Source organism: Gorilla gorilla, chromosome 16 (genome assembly GCF_029281585.2).
Source record: "Gorilla gorilla gorilla isolate KB3781 chromosome 16, NHGRI_mGorGor1-v2.1_pri, whole genome shotgun sequence".
In the NCBI taxonomy this organism is placed as follows: domain Eukaryota; kingdom Metazoa; phylum Chordata; class Mammalia; order Primates; family Hominidae; genus Gorilla; species Gorilla gorilla.
In genome coordinates this window covers 80,273,843-80,289,227 of record NC_073240.2, presented here as the reverse complement: position 1 = coordinate 80,289,227, position 15,385 = coordinate 80,273,843, and the positions used below count along the sequence as shown (strand labels likewise).

Genomic DNA, 15,385 nt, shown 5'->3' with positions numbered 1-15,385 from the left:
GGATGCCCACTCTCACCATTCTTCCCTAACGTAGTACTGGAAGTCCTAGCCAGAGCAATCAGACAAGAAAAAGAAATAAAGGGCACCCAAATCAGTAAAGAGGAAGTCAAACTGTCACTGTTTGCTGATTATACGATTGTTTACCTCAAAAACCCTAAAGACTCCTCCAGAAAGTTCCCAGAATGGATAAAGGAATTCAACAAAGGTTCTGGATACAAGATTAATGTACACAGATCAGTAGCTCTTCTATACACCAACAGCAACCAAGTGGAGAATCAAATCAAGAACTCAACCCCTTTTATGACAGTTGCAAAAACAAAACAAAACTTAGGAATATACCTAACTAAGGAGGCAAAAGACCTCTACAAGAAAAACTAAACACTGCTGAAAGACACCACAGATGACATCAAAAAATGGAAACACATCCCATGCTCATGGATGGGTGGTATCAATATTGTGAAAATGACCATACTGCCAAAAACAATCTACAAATTCAACACAATCCCTATTAAAATACCACCATCATTCTACACAGAATAGAGAACACAATTCTAAAATTCATATGGAACCAAACAAGAGCCCACATAGCCAACGCAAGACTTAGCAAAAAGAAAAAGTCTGGAGGCATCACACTACCTGATTTCAAACTATACTGTAAGCCCATAATCACCAAAAATAACATGGTACTGGTATAAAAATAGGCACATAGGCCAAGCGAACAGAATAGAGAACCCGGAAATAAACCCAAATACTTACAGACAACTGATCTTCGACAAAGCAAACAAAAACTTAAAGTGGGGAAAGGACACCCTTTTCAACAAATGGTGCTGGAATAATTGGCTAGCCACATGTAGGAGAATGAAACTGGATCCTCACTTCTCACCACATACAAAAATCGACTCCAGATGGATTAAGGACTTAAATCTAAGACCTGAAACTATAAAAATTCTAGAAGACAACATTGGAAAAGCCCGTCTAGACATTGGCTTAGGCAAGGATTTTATGACCAAGAACCCAAAGGCAAATGCAATAAAAACAAAGATAAATAGCTGGGACTTAATTAAACTAAATAGCTTTTGCACAGCAAAAGGAACAGTCAGCAGAGTAAATAGACGACCCACAGAGTGGGAGAAATTCTTCACAATCTACACATCTAATGAAGGACTAATATCCAGAATCTACAACAAACTCAAACAAATCAGTAAGAAAAAAAGCAATCTCATCAAAAAGTGGGCTAAGGACATGAATAGATAATTCTCAAAAGAAGATATACAAATGGCTTGCAAACATATGAAAAAATACTTAACATCACTAATGATCAGGGAAATGCAAATCGAAACCCAATGTGATACCACCTTACTCCTGCAAGAATGGCCATAATCAAAACACCAATAAACAGTATATGTTGGTGGGGATGTGGTGATCAGGGAACACTTTTACACTGCTGGTAGGAAGGTAAACTAGTACAGCCACTATGGAAAACAGAGTGACGATTACTTCACGAACTAAAACTAGAATTACCATTTGATCCAGCAATCCTACTACTGAGTATCTACCCAGAGGAAAAGAAGTCATTATACAAAAAAGATACTTGCACATGCATATTAATAGCAGAACAATTTGCAATTGCAAAATCATGAAACCAACCCAAATGCCCATCAATCAACGAGTGGATAAAGAAACTGTGGTATATGTATATACAAAATTTAATACTACTCAGCCCGTCTTAAAAAAAAAACATAATTCTCCTCGTTAATAGATTAAGGGAGAAAAATAACATGATAATATGATCATCTCAAAAAACAGAATAAAACGTTTTATAAAATTCATCATTCATTAATGGTTAAAAATAAGCTCTTAGTATACTTGGAATAAAAGCAGACTTCCCTTTTATTACTTCCCTATTGTCTAAAGAGATAGACCAAAAAGAAAGAAAAGGCTACCGAAAACATCATAATTAATGGTAAAATACTGAAGGTTTTTCCTTCTGAGATTGGGAAAAAGACAAAAATATTCACTCACTATCACCAGTCCTATTCATCACTTTACTGGGCATCATGCCAGTTTAAAATGGTAAGATAAGAAATAAAATATATAAAGATTGGAATGGAAAAAAATCCTATATTTTCAGATATTATGATTGTGCTCACAGACTGCCCAGAAGTACTGTAGGTGAATCATTAAAAGTTAATTTTAATAATTAAGAAAGATTAGCAAAATTGTCAGAAAACAAAATCAATTTTACTTCTATATGCCAGCAACAAACAGAAAATGAAAATTTAAAAAATTCTACTTATAATAGCATCAAGAAGTATCAGGTATGTAGGAATCCAGACAAGAAGAGATGTATAAAACTCACATGAACAGAAATATAAAACTTTATTGAGAGAAACTGAAGGAAGACTCAGGTAAATGGAAAGGAATGGATTGGAAAACTGTCTTGCAAAGATGTCATTTCTCCCCCAATCAACCTATGGATTCAATGTAATCCCAGGGAAAATCTGAACAGGGTTATAATACTTGTGTGTGTGTATGTGTGTGTGTGTGCAGGTGCATGTGTGTGTGTATTTTAATTTCACTAGATGTTTCTAACATTTTCACGGAAATGCAAACAGCTAAGAATAGCCAAGACACCCATGAAAATGACAAAGTGAGAGGACTTGTCCCACCAAATGTCAACACTTATAAAGGTTCAATTATCACGTCACTGTAGTATTTGCACAGGGATTGACAAATAGGCTAATGAATGGAAATAAAGAGTCTAGAAACAGATCGACACATATGTAGATACTTGATTCATGACAAATATAAGACTGCAAAGCAGAGGGGGACATATAATCTTTTCAATAAGAAACTGAAATAATTGGGTAGTCATATGGAAAAATCAAATAAAATTGGACCCTTACTTTCTAAAACACTAAAAACAATCCAGGTGGATTATAGACTTAAATATAAAAGGCAAAATTGTAAAGCTTTTAGTGGAAATGCAAGAGACTCTCTTCCTAATTTGGGGGCAGAGAATGTTTGGGATTTTGTAGAAGCCATAATTAGCCAGGCATGGTGGCATGCAACTGTCATCTCAGCTACTCAGGGGGCTGTGGCATGAGAATCGCTTGAGCCCAGGATTCAAGGCTGCAGTGAGCCTGGGTGCCACTGCGCTCCAGCCTGGGTGACAGAACGAGACCTTGTCTCAAAAAAAAAAAAAAAAGATTAAAAGATTAAAAAGAAAGAAAGAAAAGTGTTAGCCATAAACAAAAAAGATTGATAAATTATATGACATTAAAATTTAAAGTCCAGGCACACTGGCTCACGGCTGTAATCCCAGCACTTTGGGAGGCTGAGACGGGTGGATCATGAGGTCAGGAGATCAAGACCAGTCTGGCCAACATGGTGAAACCCTGTCTCTACTAAAAATACAAAAATTAGCCAGGCCTGGTGGCGGGCACCTGTAATCCCAGCTACTCGGGAGGCTGAGGCAGAGAATTGCTTGAACCTGGGAGGCGGAGGTTGCAATGAGCTGAGATCGCACTACTGCACTCCAGCCTGGGCAACAGTGAGACTCCATCTTGAAAATAAAAAAATTTAAAAACTGTTATTCATCAAAACACCCCTTTTAGAGAATGAAAAGCCAAACCTCCAAGCAGGAGGACATATAGTGAAAGAAGCAGCAGCATATACTCAATGAGGAACAATGTAGCATATAATAACATAAAATGATCAGACAAACTTTTTGCTGCAAAGCCCTAGTGAGGTAGAGATGAGGAGAGTGCTCTGAAAAGTGGCACCTCACCTGCAGAGAGTGAATACAAGTTATTTTGTTTTGTTTATTATGGTCAAAAGCACATAACATTAAATTTACCCTCATAACCATTTTTAAGTGTACAGTTCAGTGGTATTAAATGTATTCACATTGTTAGACAATAGATCTTCAGAACTTTTTCATCTTGCAAAACTGAAACTCTGTACCCATTAAAATCTAATTGCTCCTCCCTCCAGCCCCCAGCCCTTGGAAAATACAGGTTATCTGTAATTCATTCAGTCCTTTAAGCCTGTTTTCTCTGTCTACTTTCTCTGATTCCCAGCCTCCATTATTCATACTACTTTCTGTGCAAATTTCTCCCCTGGTCTAGTGTTGTAGAACATGGGGGTTAAATGAAGACTGTGGATTCTGGTGGACCTGGGCTGAAATCCAACAGCTGTTTTATCATTTGTAAAATCAAGATAATAAATAGTACCTAATGATGGCAGAGGCTGCTGCTATCACACCGGCTGCGGCTGGCACTGCACACTCCATGAAGCCAGTGGGAGCTCTGCCCCTTCTAAGTTGGGGGTGGAGCTCCCCAGGTGCCACTGTAGCTACCCAAAGTGTGGCTGCAGACCCAGGCCTCCTGCTCTAGGGAGCAGAATGGACCCCTGCCCAAACTGTGGCTGTGGATCTGAGTCTACCTGTGCTCTTCGAGGTTGCCAGGAACAGGCAGGATCTGCCCTCTTGGGTGCAGCTGCAGGCACCCAACCAGTGACTGCAGACCTGGGCCTTCCACTCCAGGGAGCAGGCAGGAGCCAGAGACAAGCAGGAGTCCTGCTCCTTCCAGGTGGGTGGGATGGGAACTCCCCAGGTGCAGCTGCAGCCGCCTTCCCAGGTGCAGCACCTCACAAAGTAAGATCCACTGGCTTGACATTCCAGCCAGCCACTGGCAACTGGGTGGAGCCTGCTTGAGGTGGGATGGAGCCCCAAGAATTTGTGAGGTGCTGTGGAAGTGGGACCCACAGAATGATGCTGCTCAGCTCCCTGGATTCTGCCCCCCTTCCTAGGGGTATGTGCGGACCTCTCACCTTGCCTGAGTTAGACACATCTGATGGGGATCCCAGGGCCAGAGTATATAAAGCTGCTGGGTCTCTGTGCATGCCTGAGCAGTTACTCTGCCAAGACTCCACACAGTTCTGTGTGTCAGCCCCAGGGCCTGGTGGTGTGGGCTCACAAGGGCATCTCTTGATCCACAGGTTGCAAAGATCCGTGGGAGAAGCATATTTTTCCAGGGTCACACAATCACTCACCACTTCCCTTAGCTCTGTGTCACTCCCAGGTGGGCCATCAACCAACCTTGCTTTTCTTCATTCTCCATGGTTAAGTTGTTTCCCTAATCAGTCCCAATGTGAGAACCTGGATATTTCAGTTGAAGGTGCTGTATTCACTCACGCCTTTCATTCCTCTCCATGAATGCCACGGACTGCAGCTGCTTCTAATTGGCCATCTTCGCCCCTCTGCTGTTCATTTCTTATACAGATGAGGTCTCACTATGTTACCCAGGTTGGTCTCGAACTTCTGGGCTTGAGTGATTCTCCCACCTCGGCCTCCCAAAGTGCTGGGATTACAGGCATGAGCCACCACACCCAGACTGGGTTTTTAAAAATATGTTTTATAAGGTAAAGGTCAAATTTTATTTGATTTTTCTATATGGCTACCCAATTATCTGCTATTATATCCTACCTTCTTCCTACAATCTCATCACCTACTTGAGTATACACATGGTAGACAAGAGGGGAACTTTGTTGAGTTTGATTTCTCTTTGTCCCACCAGCTATACTGCCAGGGAATCACAGCATAGTCTGTGCCTCTTGGCATCGCATATGAAGCCCTTCCCTATCTAACCCTTGCACCATTTCCAGCCTCATGTCTGACCAATAGACTCCCCCAGCTGCATAAGGCCCCCATCATTCCCAGATGTGCCACACTCTTTCCTATTCCCACAATGATGTATATATCTTTGCCTTTACTTGTGGCATTTACACATGTCTACTCATTTTTCAAGATCCTACTCAAATATTACCTCTTCCAAGAAAACTATACGAATATCCCACACTACTATTTATTTCTACCCTGTTCAGAATCCCTCCTATCCTTCAAGTCCTTCGTTTAGTATTAATCACTGCCTCGAGAGAGTCCTGGAGGTTTTGGACTGTTGAAGGAAAGGGAAGATGCACCTTATTGGGTACCTGTGACCTTGCCAATGTTTGAGAAGAAGGTTTTAGAACCTCTGAGCCAGCTCAGGTCACACCACCATCTCCATAGGAACACTGAATTTCCTCCTACAGGTTTGCTTGATGGAATATCCAGGAGCTCTTTGATGATGGGAGGTGGGTTTCTCCGATCTCTTCTCTGGGCTGAATCATGCCCCAGAAATGGGGCCATGAATTATTGGGGTCTTAGAGCTTATGCAGTAAAGGATTAACCCAAAGAAAGTTTTGGCTTTTTACCCCCAATTTCTGGAAGGTAACATTTAAGACCTTGGAATGTCCTGGCTTTTAAGAGTGTCTTTATATACCTAGGACCTTGGGCCATGCCAGATAGTCTGTACTAACCATAAGATTTATGGTGAGGTCCTTGGACAACACAACATCAGCTTTATCTCTGGAGGGGCTAGAGATCAATGTCAGTCGTATGGGTGGCTAGCCATATCTATGTGACTGATTCCTTAATAAAAACTCTGGACACTGAGACTCAAGTGAACTTCCCTAGTTGGCAATACCCTAGGCATATTGTCACACATCGTTGCTGGGAGAGATAAGTGCAGTCTGTATGACTTCACTGGGGAGCGACAAGTGGGAAGCTCCATTCCTGGTCTCTCCTAGACTTTACCTTTTGTACCTTTTCTTATTGTTGATTTTCAAATGTATTCTTCCGCTCTAACAAACTGTAACCATGGGTAAATTGGCTTGCTGAGTTCTGTGACTTCATCTAGTGAAACTCTGAACCTGAGGACGATGTGAGGGACCTTCCAAACTTTCAGAGCTTCTACTCAATACATTTCTTTTCTCCAACTAAGGGCACAAAGGATCAAATAGATGTAATCTTCAACAGCCTTAAAACATTTTCCAAAACAAGATAGCAAACTGGCAGCCACATTGGAAATTGGGTAGCTGGATGGTCCCTGAAGATCAATGACTATACTGATTACCAGGTAAGCAATAGCTGGTGCAGGTGAGAGTGGACAAGGCAGGAAGTGAAGTGCACCATGGCAGTAAAGCTGTGGGTACCTGGCGATCTATAGGCAAAGAGCCATGTCCCATGGAGCATGCACAGGAGGTAAACAAGCAGTTGGAACAGGTAGATCCCAGATGGTGATCACATTGGAACCCTTAGTGGTGGCGTTGGTGTTGGTGAAGCACTGGGACCCTTGGAAAGGAAATAAATCATGTTTATGCCCTTGTAATTGACTTTGTCAATGGGAATAAAGACTATATTGTGTTGGTAAGAACAATAGTATGAGATACCCATGAAAGATAATATAAAAGAAGCTTCTCTGCCCCTATATCTGAAAACACTACTTCACAAGTAGATGATCTGATTGAAATTCAGGATGAGGAGTGGCAGGAAGGATAGGTGGCTGAAAAAGCCACTAGCCATGCTGGTAGAAGTTCAGAGTGATGTGGAGGACATAGAGAAAGGGATGAAGGCTTCCAGCCAGGAGTTTAGGGGGTAGAGGTAGTGAACTTCTGAGCCAAAGGAGCTGAGCACCCAGAAGAATTGTGAAGGGCAGACACAGCTTCTGGCAGCCTGGGGAAGGCCAGAGGGGCACTGTGGGATAGGTGCTGCCAGTGCAGCTAAGCATCACTGGAAGAATGACCTCTCCCTTTGCAACAGCACTTTAGCTATGCATTCTGGCACTGGGCTTGTGTGGGTATCAGCAAGTAGCAGCTCCAAGCAGGTACTACTGTCAGCCAAGAGAAGGTAGGGCTAGTCACAACTATTTTGTTTTTCAGTGAGGCAGAACACAGAGCAGAGTCTGGGGGTCCAGCCAGCTTATAGCCTCCCAAGAAAGAAGTTCCTTCCAGGAATAATGCCTGCTAAGCTGTTCATTCCAGTTCAGTTCCTCAGTAAAGAGTCAAAACTCAACAGTACCATGAACCCATGACCTGTGCATGGCTTGCATTGTGGCCTTGATGTCTATCTCTTCCTAGGACAGGCCTGCCATTCATGTTGCTAAGGACTGCCGAGAGGATGGGGTGATCTTCATGTCCATAGCTGCAGAGCACAAAACCCAGAAGGGCAGAGACTTCTTCCTGCAAAGTCCAGAAAAATCTAAGCCCTGTTGAATAATGAAGCTCCGCTCAAGCAGCTACTTTGTACACAATGCACACGATTTTACTAATGGGGAAACTGGGGCCCCAAAAGCTTAAATTGCTTCTTCATTAGTGATAGAGCTGGTCACCTCTAGGCTGTGATGCAATATTTTTAAGTCCATATGGATACTTCTGACAACATTAAGACCCCAGTGAGCTCTGGAAGGAAGGAGGAAGGTGCTTTGAGGACAGGAAGGGCAGCTCTGACATTGTTAAGTCAACAGTCTGAGTTGACTTTGCAATCACAGGACACACAGCCTTTTAAACCAGTGAAAGAATCAGGCAAATGCAACTGTTTATCACCCCAGGGGACAGCAGGTAGCTCTAATAAGACCAAGCCAGGTGAGAGTGGCTCCAATATGACTTGTCTTCTTTTGTCCCTGTTCTGATGAGATACCAGGTTAAACCTGCCCTCTCAGCCTGGGCACCACTGGGCAGGGGAACAAACCTCTGTGACATTTAGCACTTGTTCTAGACAAAAGTTACCCAAAAGTGCTAATGGTTCAGAGGAACAATTAGGAGTTTTACTACAGATCACCTGCTACCTCCTTACTGCTCGAGAGGACCTTTTAACCTTCATCCTGTTTTGCTAAGTGTGCATCTCTCAAGCTGTTCATGCTGAAGTGAGCAGAAAATGAGACTAAGAGACATTCACCTTAGCTTCTGTCTGTTGTGGGTTTGTCTCCTTTGGTTCATGGGGTCTGTGTGCACTCTGCCTTGGCTCAGGTTCATTTGTTCAAGTCTGTTAAGGTTACAGACTTAACTGGGTTTCTTTCCTGCCTTAGAGCCCACCAACAACTAGAGGATGCTGCCACCTGGTGGTAGCAATCGCCTTGCATGGGACTCTATACCAGTGAGCATCAAATTGCACTAAAAAGTTAAGATTTTGCAAGAATACCCCTTGCACAGAGACTTGGAAGGGAATCAATTCCCAGGTGCCTCGACTGTCATTCTTAAAATCTGCCTGAAAACAGATTGGAAGGATCAGATACAGTCTCCTTGCCCATCTTCTCTTTAAAATGGCATTTTTGGACAAAAAAGAAAGGCACATCCTTATCCATCCTGAATCTTACTATTGTGCATTGCCCTGAGCTGTAAAAAAACTGCAGGATGTCAAAGGGACAATTTAAAATCCTGTCTTCAAGGACAACTCCATTAGTGATTAATCAGAGCATCATAGGCTTGTCTAGGATTTGTCTCTGTCTGCAGGTCTGGGAGATATTTCTGTGAGGATAAGTGAGACATCGGAGCCTATGTTGGCCTGTGCTAGAGTGTTCTGAATTTGGATATATTGTAGAGTAACGCAGTGAAGGGTTTCACCTCTTCCATCCCCCAAATATTGCCAAGTAGAGCAGCACTCTTGAGGGAGAGTCCTCTGAAAACATAAAAATGAGCCCCAGAAAATGTACCCTCTCTCTCTATATATATGTATATAACTACATATATATAACTATATATAACTACATATATATAACTATATATAACTACATATATAACTACATATATAACTATATATAACTACATATATAACTATATATATAACTACATATATATAACTATATATAACTACATTATAACTATATATAACTATATATAACTACATATATAACTATAACCATATATAACTATATATAACTATATATAACCATATATAACTATATATAACCATATATATAACTATATAACTATATATAACTGTATATATAACTATATATAACTATATATATAACTGTATGTAACTATATATATATATTTGAGACTCTCTTTATATATATATGTGTATAACTCTCTCTCTCCATATATATATATATAGTTGAGACAGAGTCTCGCTCTGTCGCCCAGGCTGGAGTACAATGGCACAATCTAGGTTCACTGCAATCTCCACCTCCAGGTTCAAGCGATTCTCCTGTCTTAGCCTCCCGAGTAGCTGGGATTACAGGTGTATGTCACCATGCCCAGCTAATTTTTGTATTTTTAGTACAGACAGGTTTTCACCATGTTGGTCAGGCTGATCTCGAACTCCTGACCTCGTGATCCGGCCCCTCCCTCAATATTTAAGTGATTGCTTTTAGACATATGTATACCAAGGACCTGCACATCTTAGTGATGCTGATACTTTTAAGCATGATTAGAATGTTTTCTGAGCTACCAGAATTCTCCAGTGTACACTGACTCACTCCTGCAGATAAAAACCTTTTGTGATCTTTCAGATTTGGTGTGTTTCATTCAGTAATGTAGTTAAAACCTATCACATAACACATCATATTATGAAATATTTATTCCAATTATTCTGCCATTACCTTATTTCAGCTTATAAAATGTTTAATATTTTTCTCTCTTTTTAAGAAAATACAAAATTATATGCTAGCTGTCAGACTGATTCATTTATACACTTTCATTAAATACATAAGGAAAGTTTGATCAGTATATCTAATGTGATTAATAATTTCTGATTTTATACATGGTTCTTATTTGTTCATTATTTCAAAAAGCTAGCCACCACTGTTTAATACACAAATACATACACATTTTTCAAATAAATGCCTCATATACCTAGCTTCTTAAAGAACAAATTTTAGCCACACTTTACATCGCAGTAAAATTAGAGTAATTATTAGATATATATCACTTCATTATTGATTGCTCTTAGTAATATATCTTACAAGATGTGCTTTTAAGTTATTCCTTAATTGTTCTTTTGAAAATACTATTTTTTGAAACACACATCGAAAAATAAAGTCAATTCTTTCTAGTTTTACTAAATAAAGAAAGTAAACCTAATGTGACTGAATACTTTGCCAACAAGAAATTGGCTTTGCTCATTAGGTTATATAGAAGATATTTTCCATCAACTGAATAAGCTAAATCTGCAGTTCTAAGATTTCAATAACGATAAAAATTATTTATAAAGCAGGCAAGACAATTAAGACATTTGATAATATTGGACTGACAAAGGCATACTGAAAGTAAAATTTTAATTTTCCCCACTCTTATTGATTAAATATGGTGCCTGTGAGTAAAGGGGCAACAGTATAATTAATAGTCACTTAATACATGTTGGTAAAGTTTTCTGGGTTATATGTTCCAGGAATATAAATAAGAAATCACTTTATGAATGGGCAACATCATTTGAAAATAAGGTGTTTTCCAACTATTTGATTTCAACAACATTGCAGAAAGACCTAATTAGGTCATCAACTGATAATGATAGATAAGTATATCACTTTTGCCATATTACTTAGAATTCCAAGAATTGAGTCACAATTCTAAAACATAATTTCTATTCCCACCTCCATATTTCTGAGAACAAGGTTTCTCAGTATTTGTATCTATAAAAATGAAAAAATAGAATAGATGCTAAATCATGTTACATTTTGGCCATAAGTAAAATTAATCAATGGAATATGATAATGTTTTTACAAGCATTCATCTCATTAAAATAATGTATTTACAACAACCTTCCCCTTTTATGTTGTAGTTGGCTGCCTGCCCACCTGTGAGCTCCCATGCCTCATCCTATAGTAGAAAGTCCTCCCTAGAAAGCAGCTGCTCACCCAGTGACCTTAGGCATGTCATATGGTCATGTGACTACTTCTCACCCATAGAAAGGAAGCAGTCACAGCGGGTGGAACTTCCAGGCCAAGGCTCTTAAGAAGGTCTTCCCTATACAATCCTCTTCCTTCTCCAGCTGGATTCTGCTAAGACGACAAGGCGCTCAAGGATGGAGAAGCCATAAAATCAAAAGAGGCTTGAGTCTCCGAATCACTGGACAGAGAGCCACGTGCCAACTAGAACATCCACCTAAGACTGGAAAATGGGCCAGAGATAAACTTCCATTGTGTTAGACCACTGGAATTGGGGATTTGTTTAAACAGCCATCCCTACCGTAAATAACACAATACTCAATAATGACTTATCAATATTTATAATACATCTCTGTTGCTTTTAATAAATATATGCTATTAATGAATTATATTAATAATTCAATCCAGAAGAATTTTTAACACTTAGAGCCTTATGGTCATAGGAAATTGTTTAGAAGTTTAATTTCAATTTCCATTCGTAATTTTGATACAGGGAATTTTGATGGCATGATCAATAAATATTAAAATGTATTATAGTATAAGCTAAAATTATGTATTGGAAGGGATGTGGCAAAATAAATTCAAGTAAATAAAAGGATGATATAAAACTTTTTAACATTATAGAACAGTTTGTTCAGCCGGGTGCGGTGGCTCACGCCTGTAATCCCAGCACTTTGGGGGAGGCCAAGGCGGGCGGATCATGAGGTCAGGAGATCGAGACCATCCTGGCTAACACGGTGAAACCCCGTCTCTACTAAAAACACAAAAAATTAGCCCAGCGCGGTGGCGGGCGCCTGTAGTCCCAGCTACTCGGGAGGCTGAGGCAGGAGAATGGGTGAATCCGGGAGGCGGAGCTTGCAGCGAGCTGAGATGATTGCGACACTGCGGTCTGGCCTGGGCGAAAGAGCGAGACTCCGTCTCAAAAAAAAAAAAAAAAAAGAACGGTTTGTTCATATGCAATTTTTAAAGATGATAGTTTGCCTTAAGTTGCTACCAGAGTCCTTCACTACTTCTTTAAAAATATTTAAGACTAAAAATCTATGCACTATGGTAGATATTTTTAAAAGTTATTAAAGCATGAATTGGCAAGTGACAGATCTGTATCTGAAGTTAGAGACATCTTTATAATCATTCACTACATGTGCATTTATTGAATACTCTCCATACTTCAGACACTGTATTAGAGACTGTAAAAGTACAAAAATAAGACACACCTACACTCAAAACTCCCTCCCCACACCTACACTTGAAAATCCCTCCCCACATTCTCTCTCTCTCACACACACACACACACATGCACACACTCTCCACTTAGGGTTTGCTATTTTGAATGCCTAGGATGGCATTTCCACCTCACCCTAGAAAGTAGGCCCATTGTGAAAAGAAAATAGGCCCACGTGAGCAAGAAAATGGCTCAACCTAAAATTGCAAATAAAAGAGTGATCTTGTTCATTTAGATATTCTGTACTTTTTTATGACACCTGTAATACCTGTAATCTCTGCTCCCTGGTATCCCTCTAGTTCTTCCCAAAGTGGCAATGCCAACAGCTAATTCCAGGTTTTCTCAGCTTCATGAAGACCTACCAGTAAGTAGTCACAGTCTTGACCCCACCTCCCACTGACTGAAGGAGCCACTGAGCACATCACGTACCTGAACTGGCCTTGTTACCTGAGGCTATTTGAATGGAAGTCTTGGAGGTCTGCAAAAACTACCAAACTGACCCAAATCTAGACCAGCTAGATGATTCCAGGAAGGGGGAACAAACTCTGAGCACCAACTAAAAAACAATAAAACAAACGCCAACAATAAAAATGCTAAACAAAAGATATTTTGAGGTTATGATGGATAGTAACCCAATGTCAACAATTCAGTGAGACTGCCAAAAGGTTAATGCTATTTTAGAGACATTAATGAAAGCCTAGGTTCCAGAACAAAGGAGGGGTTGTTTTTCATCTATCTGAGCTAGTCAAATAACAATTGCAACAGTGTGTTCTGCTCTGGGTAACACACTCTGCAAGCAGCCCTGACAAATTAACACTTCCCCATAAATTCTCTCCACCACCTCCACACAAAGAAATGAGTAGTTATGGGATTAAAGTGCGAAATAAGTGGGGTGGGACTGGGGTTGTTTTTGTAATTCTGGAGTTTGCAAAATCTTCTGACATTGCATAACTCTCCTAAAATACAATATGCAAAATGACCAATAATATCTATCTCTAATGGCCTCTGCCTCTACTCTTATTTAAGTTACCCAAGAATGCCAAAAGCTATCAAACAGGGTTCTGATCTTCATAGCATGGTTTATACAAATTACAGAGTGTTATACTTTAACTTAAAGAAACCTTTCTCTTGCGTGAACCCCGGAGGCGGAGCTTGCAGTGAGCCGAGATCGTGCCACTGCACTCCAGCCTGGGCGACAGAGCGAGACTTCGTCTCAAAAAAAAAAAAAAAAAAACCTTTCTCTAGAACAGATGAAGTAAGTTTTGATACGGTATGTCACCTGACTCGGAAGTGATAAGCAAAGGAGGCATAGTAGAAGAGTAAATCGCTAGGTTAAATAATCCCAACTCTAACCCTATGTAGCATAGGGCTGCCATATTTTTGCCCTTCACCTTGGATGCAGAGGATGACAGGACAACAGGTCTGACCATCACCACTCACCTTCCTTCTCTGAAAGGCTTCTGATGTCACATAAAATCATGCACCCTGAATAGTTCGGATGTGTGTCCCTGCCCAAGTCTCATGCTGAAATGTAATCCCCAGTGGTGGAGTGGAGGTGGGGCCTGGTGGGAGGTGACTGGCTCATGCAGATGGAGTTCTTATGAATGATTTAGCACCATCCTCTTGGTGCTGTCCTTAACGATAGTAAGTGAGTTCTTGCAAGATCTGGTCATTTAAAAGTATGTGGCACCTCCTCCCTCTCTCTCTTGCTTCTGCTTTCGCCATGTGACATGCTTGCTCCCACTTTGCCTTCCACCATGAATGGTAACTTCCTGAGGCCTCCCCAGAAGCGGATACTCTATAGCCTGCAGAACCGTGAGCCAATTAAACCTATTTTCTTATAAATTACTCAGACTCAGGTATTTCTTCATAGCAATGTGAGAATGGATTAATGTAAACTCTAAACTCTCCAGATGACAGTGGAATTTGGCCCCACACAATACTCTCATTTCCCAACCATCACAGAGGAAGTTCCTGGGAGTAACCAAGAAAGAGATAGGTAAACACAAGGAATGTTAGTTGTTATCCAGACAGAAGGCGACCAAGCAGAGGTGGGACATTGTGCTAATTGGTGGCCTGAGGAGCATGGGACAGACCAGACCCTCTCCTCCTTCCTGGTCAAGGCCCAGCATCAGAGAACTGGGAAGTTGCACCTGGCATGACAAGGATTAAAGGGCCAGAGGGATGCTGCTGATAATGGCCCTTTATATGAGCCTTTTGAGGCTTTGGGGATGAGACATTTTTTCAGGACTCTATGGAATTCTGAAAGTTATGAGAAGCTACGAGTGTGTCTAGCATTGTGAAGACATAAGATTAGCAATTTAAGGATGGCTTTGTTGTGAAGTCTTTAGAGAGGAGAAAGACCTTCATGTATCTGCTCAGCAACCCAGGATAGGGAATCAGAGAAAAAGCTTGCTCTAGGAATGAAGTACAGTAGTCTATTTGAAGCATCTCCTAG

The 15,385-nt window shown here is 40.6% G+C and overlaps 1 protein-coding gene across 5 annotated transcripts in view; it reads right to left on the bottom strand.

The window, feature by feature from the left end:
• The window catches only part of TMED3 (transmembrane p24 trafficking protein 3), a 102,636-nt gene that overhangs the window by 21,849 nt on the left and 65,402 nt on the right, over positions 1-15,385 (bottom strand). The window contains exon 3 of one of the 5 annotated variants that reach the window (XM_019011132.4): positions 5,398-7,174. The exons of 1 other annotated variant lie outside the window; for it this stretch is intronic. In XM_019011132.4, coding sequence (XP_018866677.3) covers positions 7,124-7,174 — 51 coding nt within the window. In that variant the 3' untranslated portion in view covers positions 5,398-7,123. Of the gene's footprint in view, positions 1-5,397; positions 7,175-10,381; positions 13,484-15,385 lie in introns of those variants that run through there. 3 more of the 5 variants (XM_063698756.1, XM_063698759.1, XM_063698758.1) reach the window with 3 other exon arrangements.